General features: G+C 47.0%; 1 protein-coding gene across 1 annotated transcript in view; it reads left to right on the plus strand.

The window, feature by feature from the left end:
• Positions 1-8,698, plus strand: part of TRAF3IP3 (TRAF3 interacting protein 3) — a 10,101-nt gene continuing 1,403 nt past the window's right edge. The window contains exons 1-11 of the mRNA XM_009888430.1: positions 1-14; positions 228-252; positions 679-708; positions 1,016-1,111; positions 5,059-5,130; positions 5,400-5,540; positions 6,255-6,392; positions 6,645-6,780; positions 7,426-7,488; positions 7,565-7,624; positions 8,159-8,307. Of these exons, the coding sequence (XP_009886732.1) occupies positions 682-708; positions 1,016-1,111; positions 5,059-5,130; positions 5,400-5,540; positions 6,255-6,392; positions 6,645-6,780; positions 7,426-7,488; positions 7,565-7,624; positions 8,159-8,307 (882 nt within the window). The 5' untranslated portion in view covers positions 1-14; positions 228-252; positions 679-681. The remainder of the gene's footprint in view (positions 15-227; positions 253-678; positions 709-1,015; positions 1,112-5,058; positions 5,131-5,399; positions 5,541-6,254; positions 6,393-6,644; positions 6,781-7,425; positions 7,489-7,564; positions 7,625-8,158; positions 8,308-8,698) is intronic.

Raw genomic sequence — 8,698 nt, forward strand, 5'->3', positions numbered from 1 at the left:
AGCCAGCAGACAGAGTAAGCCGGTCCTCCCCTCCCTCCCCGGGTATGAGAATTCGGGTACCCGCAGGGCAGCAGCCTCCCATGCGCAAATGCGTTTCACCTGGGCACGAGCCGTCGCTGTGCCAATACCCCACGCTGCGGGGGCTGGGGCAGCGGCTGGTGTCCACCGACAGCTCCAGAGCCCCGCGTCGCACTCACCGCAGTAACACGCTTTCTTTTTTATTTCAGTTGTGGAATAGCAGTTTTAAATAAGGTAAGCAAAACACAGATAATAACTAGCCTTGAACTCCTGCAAATGAAATCAGTTTCTAAACTTTTTGACAGGGACATTGACTGGTGCTAAATTTCTATAGTTTCAAAAACGATGACACTGCTACTATAGGTGAGAAAGGCAGTTCTGTCCCATGGACATCAGCTGTTCTCATTCGGTAACTGCCCTGATTTGATACACTACATGGCAAACGCCGTAACTCCAATGCTGTAAGTTGCTGCAGAAAATATTTTCAATTCCCTGGAAAAAATGAAGGAACGAAGCCCAGCAGGCTCTCCTCCTCCCCCCATACTCAGGCTGTTAACTCCGGATTTATTTCAAAATATTTGGCTTTTGTAGCCAGTTCATAGAATGTTTATAAACTGAAACAATCCTATTGCTTTTAAACATTCGCCCTTTCCCTTTCAGGAAATGGTGCAGCTGTCCAACTACCTGAAGGTAGGAACCAAATATTGTACGTACACACCAGGAAAGCAGGTCTTCAGTCAGTACAACACTACTTTTAAAATTACAATTATTATTAAATAAAGATGTGTTACATACCCAATTTTATCATGCCCAAGAAAGCCTACAGGCAACCCCCTGAACCCAAAGACCCATCTGAGACTCCCCAAGCAGAGGAAACCCTGACCCTGAGCTAGAGGGGGGAGCTGGGCTGTCCCTGTCCTCTTGGGGGTCCCCACCGGCCCCAGGGGTCCCCACCAGCTCCTGGGGTCCCCACTGACCGTCTCTCCTTTCCCCGCAGGAGGCCCTGCACCGCGAGCTGCTGCTCAAACAGAAGATGGTGATTTTGCAGGAGCTTTTCTCCACGCTGCTGCAAGCGTCAGAAAAATCCTGGCAGGTACCGAGAGCTGCAGGAGGCGATTCCTGCCGGGGCTGGGGGAGGTTTTGCCTTGGTGGGACCCGGCTTGTGCCGGCAGCCAGAGCACCCACGAGTCTCGCTGTCTTTCCCGGAGCTCAGCTCTCGCGCTGCCCGGCTTCGGGGCTCTGCAGGCTTGGCGAGGTTTCGGGGACGGCACACAGCGCTGTCACCCACACACAAGACATCGTGCAGGACCCTCCACCTGCAAGCAGCCGCGTGCCCTGCCTCTCTCCTCGCCATCACCTTTCTGTTTTGGGATGGCTGAACACAAACTCAGAAGTTAGGGGTCACTTTGCTTGAATTCTTTCCCTTTTGTGCCCCAACAGATTGTTACAAAATGTACTTTCCTTTCAGATCAACAGGAAGTGTAAAACCTTTTTCTTCAGTCAGGTTTTGGGTTCTTTTTTTTTTTATATATACTTGCTTTTCCCACTTTTTCTTAAATAAAAAGCAAACAAGTGTGTAAATGGGGAAAAAAAATGGAATGAACCCAAACAACCATCTTCCACCAAATTTTCTTTCTTAGGCAAAGCAAGTTTCAAACGTTTTGAACCACTTCCCCCCCAAAAAAAAAAGTTTTAGATGCACCAAACTGGTGCATCCGAGTGCTGGCAAACACCACGTTGGATGGGGGAAAGACAGACTATTTCTTAATCTGGGAACACAACGGCTAAAAAAACCCACACAGCCCTCCTGCCCAGCTCCCGGCCACCCAGCTCCTCACCAGCACCCGCAGGGACATCCTCTGCCCCAGTCCCTGTTGGGGATGTATTCTGGGCCCCAACACCGCAGTGCTCTGGCACACCTGCATAGCCTTAAGTGCTCTGCTGGACCATGGCCCTGCATCAAACTATTTCCCCACAGCTCAAGGTCCTCCTGGCAGCACTGAAAACCAGGGCTCATTTTTTTTGCTTTCAAGAGGTAAAATTAAGGGGATACATTTTATGTAATATACGAAGTGTTTTACAGAGGAATATGAAATCAAATATTAATTTGCAGTTCATTGTGCCATCAAAAAAGTGGTTTAAAAGTTCTTTTGGGGCACAAAAGTGAGTGATTGGGTGAGATGGTGTAAAAAACTTGTGTTAGATGTACTGTGGTTAGAAACTTCCGCCTTCGCTTGCTTCTTCAAATATAATGTGAGCAGGAAAAAACACCCTGACACACTCTGCGGGAAGTAGCCATGAAACCTCAGATTAGAAACAGGTGGGTGCACTTTGCTTCTTGCTATCTCTGCTACGAAGAGAGACTTTGCTGCTGCCTCTCACATTCAGCCTTTCATCAGACTAAAAATTAACTCGCCGCTGGCACTGGAGCCAACGGGGCAAAGAGGGCAGATGCTGCTGCTTGGGGGGGCTCCCCGGGGGGAGGCAGCCGGGCGGGGGGCAAGGGGCTCCTCCGGGAGGTGCTGGCAAAGCGAGGTACAGACAGGTCCTGTACAATAATGCTGTGCCATGGAAAATGATGGTTTGTTGCCCGTTTCCAGGCCCAGGTGAGATGCCAAATGCTCATTTGCAGAGGCTTTTTTATCCCGTCCAATATTTTGGGTTTCAAGTGAATGCATACACTTGAATGATCTGGCGGTAACTCTTGAAATGGCCACAGAGTCATTTTTGAGCTGCTGCTCATGTTCGTGGGTGCTCCTGGTTTGATGGAGCAAGCAAATACCCCGCAGGAGGATGGGATGTAGTTAAACTGAAGGGAAAAGGCATTTGGTTCCTTCCCCCTCCCACGATTTTACTTCTAGGTTAGAGAGACCTTCCTACCACAGCTCTGTACCTTAAATTCTCCATCTGTTGTAAAACTTACTTAGTTGGTTCAAAAATGCTGCCAGATGAAGGAAGCTAAGTAAGTCTCAGTTATTAAGAGTAATTAGTTTTAAGCTGTTCTCTTCTTAAAGAAGAAAATTGCTACTTAAATATCTCTTCTTCCCTTCCTGACCTCTGCAGTTGAGCCTGGCTTTTGGAAGTGCCTTGCAGCTCCGCAGAGTTTAAGCTCTTTGTCATTTCCAGTGCATTACTACTACTATATGGACTCATTTTTCTAGCACAAGCATCATGTTTGGGCAAACTGGAGGCCTTCCAGAAACAGCATTTATTACTACTGCTTTAAACCAGCTATTTAAAATTACTAAGGGAAGGAGTATCAGAGAATTCACTGATCACAGGACAACCAGAACACTACAGCTGTCAGCCAAAAGCAATTTAAAATATTTATTTGGCACTTAAATGACAGCACGAGCAAAATGCAGAAGAGTTTGAGAGAGGTTTTGGAGCTGCCCATTCAGGTAACCTCCGATCTCTGAAGAGGGCTACAGAGGATCCAAATCCAGTATTTACAAGAGTGGGCGTATTTTGAGCACGGCAGCCCTAGTCCTTTCCTCGGCGGGGCTGTCAGGAGGTGGCTGAGGGCTCTCTAGCAAGGCGCAGCACAGGGGTCCCCAGATGGGGGTCAAACAGCATCACCAGAGACACTGCAGGAGAGAGGAAAAACCACCACCACACTGAGGGTGGTTTTTGTTTTTTTTTTTGGTTTGGGGGGGGGGGGTGTTGTTTGGTTGGGTTTGTTTTGGTGGGGTTTTGTGGTGTGGAGTTTTTGGGGGGTTTTTTTGGTTTTGTTTTGTTGTGGGTTTTTTGGTTTTTTTTAAACAGCCCCTTTCGTGTAGATAATCTTCAGCACAAGGGCTTCACCAAGATTTGCTCACATCCCTTTTCTGGTCAGAAGCATAATTTCTTATGCCCTCCCACGTATGCGCACATACTCACTCACCCCTCACTGCCATGCTGTTCTGGCAACAGCCCTAACAGACAGCGTATTCCATTTAGGGAAATCTTTATGTTCTTTTGCCAATTTATAAGCTGCTTCTCCATGAAAGGAGTTTGCCAGCACATTTCTGCTCTCACGCGTAGGAAGGGCCCGGTGCTCTGTTGCTTTGTACTTTGCAAAGACATTTACATCTGTGCGCGATGGCCGTAACACCACCACCCTCTGTGAGCCTTTGCAGACAGCACAATAAAATAAACAGCAGAGGAAAACTAGGCATAATATTTCACATACAAAAATGCTCTTCGAAATTCCACCTGCTATCTAAGAGGATAGACTTTAGTATTTTGTACCAACAACTTAATTGGGAAAATTCATTCTTTGGGACTGTAACCTTACTTCTGTGCAAATTTAAACAGTGCTAAGACAGTGGAGAATCTGGTTTTGCTTGGGTCTAACAGCCGTTCCTGTAACATCAAGGAGTTGCTTTTTCAGAGGCTTGACTTCAAACAGCAGTAAGCAGAGAGGATACAGGCGTTCTCAGTATCGGTGGTGGAAAAACAGCCTACGTGAACTCTTTGCTAGAAATTTTATCTGAATTTGCATGCAGTCTGGTTTCAGAAAACCTAAGAAGCCTGACTAACACTGAGAGGAGATTATAATAAGGAAAATGAATCATCACTGTTGCCCTCTATCCCCCTGCCCAACTGCTAGGTGGTGCAATGCAGACCCAACCTACTGCCTAAGGGAAGCAGCAAGACAAGACCTTAGCACGGGCCGGAGCTGTAGGCAAGGCGCGTTGCAGGGAGGGACCATGGGCCAGGGAACAGGGCTGTATGCAGGGACGGGCGGCAGCGATGCTTCTGCCAGCCCCATCCAGACTAACCTGAAATCCCCTTGCTCTTAACTTCTCATCTTGCTGCAAGTACCTGCGCTCAGTAACCAGTTTTTCAAAGTCTTACTTCCTCCACATCCCATTTATTCTGAGATCGTGAAGGGCTTATTTGAACTCCAAGTGTTGAAAAGACTTTGACCAAATTTAGCCAAAATATTACAGATGAAAAAAAAGGAGAAAGTGAATCAAAACCCAAGTTAACAAAACAATGGGGACACATTGTGTAGTTTATGATTCCACACATTGGTTCTATTTTTTTTTTCCCCAGGGTCAGCTGAACGAAGATAAACTGAAGTGTAAACTAAGGGCACTTGAAAATCAGCTGCAGGCCTGCACCCAGGTAATGTCTGATTGCTGAGAAACAAACATGGGTGAAGAAAAGCATGAAAACAAAATACCAAACCATGTAATTAGGTCGGGTCTCAGTTTCTAGAGCAATCTGATTAGATATGAATCTGAACACGATTTTTCCTCTTTGCTGAAGCAATGCTTCGCAGCAAATTAGCAGGAGGAGCATTTACACACTCTAGATTTGCTAATATTCAGGCTTAGCAGGATTAGGAATATGTCAGATAAAATCCTTCAAGTACTTTAATTCTTCCTTTAAAGAGTTACTCAAAGGAGTGTGTGAAGAAGATCCTGATAGAGATGGAGGATCAGAAGCAGACCTACGAGCAGAAGGCAAAAGAGGCTCTTCAGAAGATGCTGGAAGATAAGCTCCAAACGGAGCAGCAGCTGCAAAACTCTCAGGTAAGCAACATGTTTTACACCTGCTTTGCTTTAATCCAGGCTGACTGTGACAAAGAGCCCCCACGTTTCAGGGAAAGGTGATGACAAGCTTACCATTAGTAACAAAGATGCAAAAATACCATTTTTTAGCTACTGAGCAGCTTAGTGGCAACTTGTGCTCATTTTGTGAGTCACACATCAAGGTATTAAAACCAACACACAGTGAGGGAAAGATACTGCTGTTTGGCAGTTTTAAGTGTAATCCCTTCTCCACCATCCCTTTGTCCCGTTCCCTGCTCCGCACACACACAGGGAGCGACAAGCCACACACATAGCCATCCAGGGCATCAGGTCTCCAGAGATGCTTTTTCTGGAGTTGCTCTTTTATATGAAAACGGATTTTCCCCAAGAGATAGCAGTTTGCTTTGACCCACAGGATGACTGATATTTTCAGAAAAACAAGTCAATCTTATCCCAAATACTACCAAGCTTCTAAGTGCTCCCAGAAGCATGGGAACTCGGGTTCCACAGCGAACCCTTTGCCCATGTTCAATGTGTCCATCAGATGGCATCAGCCCCACGCAGGTTATGATAACCCCGGTGCTGGAGGCGGCAGCGCTGCCCCAGCCCCACGCAGAGGCCGGTTAATGTGCGTGGCCACGGGTGTCACTCAGGGCATGGTCCCGCCGGGCTGTGGGTCACAGCCCACCCGTGGGTCCTCGCTCTCCTCCCCAGAGAAGCCTGGCAGCAACGAGAGAGGACCTTGCCTTCTGGAAAGAGCACTACACCACGCTCAAAGCCGAATTGACCAAGATGACCACGACGCACACCGAGCTCGAGAACAGCTTCCACGTTTTGCAAAGTGAACTGCAGGTACATTAGTTCCCCTCAGGAACAGCATCCACAGGAGTTTGCATTTTCCGATTTGCAAGCAGGGAAGCCCCCAGGCTGAGATCACTACATAAAAAAAGCCCCTTTGATGAAGCACAGTGGCCGTACGTGCAACCCTGTCCTCAGCTCGGGGCTGCCTCTCTCTGCTGGAAAGCCGGCAATGCCATGGGCTCACTGTCTGCCCATGGCACGGTGCTGGGGCTGGACTGATGGAGGGGCTCTTCTCACCCCCAGCGAGCGGCGGGGCAGAACGAGCAGCTCCATCAGGCCCTGTGCAGCCTGCAGAGCGAGCACGCCGCGCTCCACCGGCAAGCCAGCGCCTTGCGGGAGGACAACGACCTGAAGGCAGAGCACATCAGCGCCATCAAAGGTATCACGTGCAGGGGAACGGTGGGGGGTCTGTCCTCCAAAATACATGGAGGATATATGGAAAATACTCTTTAAAATTCTGGTCCTTACAGCCAAACATGCACACACGCAAAAGATTCACGCGCTCTGAATGTGTTGCTCATCTCAGCTTGCCGAGAAAGCCTCTGGTTTCCAAAAGGCTCCTAAAGTAATTTCCAACTAGATTAAAGGACCTCAGAGAAGTCAAGTGACTTGGCTAGAAGAAAGGATAGAACGGGAGACCTGGAAAAAAAAAAAAAAAAGAGTCCTCAGCTTTGATGAGGACTTTAGCATTCTTTGTCAGATCCATCAAACGCAGCAATGCAAGCTGCACAATGCAAGCCCACACCGGTGAGGAGGCAGCGCCTGTTACCATCTGAGGTGTCTGCATGGTGGTGGATATTAGCAGCATATAAACACATGCTAATAGAGTCTTAAAAGACCAGTGCAGATAGAGGCAAGGAAACTTTAACAGCAAAAAATCACATCCCTTCAGAGAAGAAAGTCCAGCGTAGGCAACAACATCCAGCCCACTTTACACATCTGGAGAAAGGGAAAGTTGCCATCCTTACATAAACATACACAGAGATTTACATCCACCTTGATTTTTTTGTTATTATTATTTCAGATAAATTGCAAAAAGAACAACGTCAGAAGGTAATGCTGGAGGCAACAATCAGCCACTTGCACAGTAAGTGACACAAAGTGCAAAGTGAGAGACCTGCGTTAGCGCTGTGGATGGTAACAGTGGCTTTTCATGTTCACAGACTTGATACAGAACCAGACCAACGAACAGAAGATCCAGGAGATGACGGTGCAAAGGAAAGGTCAGCAAACTTTGTAACTCCCACCTAGCCATCTCACTGGACACAGGAACGTTAGACCTGACTCTAGGAGAAGTCTCCATTGGTTTAGAATAAAGGACTATTTTAAAGTTGCACAAAGCGAGTTACTATATTTTCCTAGTTAACATTAAAATGTAAGTGTATTTATGATGGCAAAGACTGTAAAAAATAAATGGATTTCATTGCAAATTCTACTTCAGTGACTATGAAATTTTTTTCCCCAAGCAAAGTACATTCTAGCTTATAATTGCAACTACAGCTGTACTTGAAAAAGTAGTAAAAGGCATTTTAACTCTCCCTCCCTTCCATTTCTGGCAATGACTTAGAAATATTCCTCTAAAGATGATTAACTGCAGCTACAGCAGAGGCAGGACCACAATAACTAACTCAGCTCCTGTGTCATCTGCTGTGTGTGTAGCATGCAAATATTATCTTTAAACTGTGCTGAGTAAACAAGATCGAAAGCAAACGGAGAGCCTAGACCTGTTTCTCATCAGAAGCCTGACTGTTTTCTAGACCAGGTTTCCACCACGCAGACCCCACCTCTCACTCCTGTCAAGGAAAAACAAAACACTCTGTTAGAACACCCCGAGGAGGAGGGAGAAGAAAGCCTGAAGGATGAGATGCAGAAAAGGACATCCCAGCTTACAGCAAAGGAGAACGAGGTGAGGAAGTCACTGAATCCCCTGCTGGGGAGCGAGCTGCTGGTGTAAGTGCTCCAGCAGCACAACACAAACTCCTGAAAGCAACCCAAGCTTAGTATCTCCTGTAAGGATTCTCTCTGCTGAATTTTTATCCCAATACTGGCCTCACCTAAATCCCTGATGCAGCCTCTGCGTGCAAGGGCAGGGCACCAGCACAGCCCTCTCCACACAAACCCATTTCTGCTCTCACAAACAAGAGTCTCACCAGTCTTGCAGGGAAAAGCCAAAGCTTTAAGAGCTGAAGCCCTAAGCACAAAGGAAGGAGAGGAAGAAAAGGCTTGCACATAAGCAATGCCCTTACAACCAGGCTGCAAAAAAATTCAAAGCTTTCTAAAATATTACATACTCTTTC

The sequence above is a fragment of the Charadrius vociferus genome, unplaced genomic scaffold (genome assembly GCF_000708025.1).
Source record: "Charadrius vociferus isolate BGI_N301 unplaced genomic scaffold, ASM70802v2 scaffold1077, whole genome shotgun sequence".
Classification (NCBI taxonomy): Eukaryota; Metazoa; Chordata; class Aves; order Charadriiformes; family Charadriidae; genus Charadrius; species Charadrius vociferus.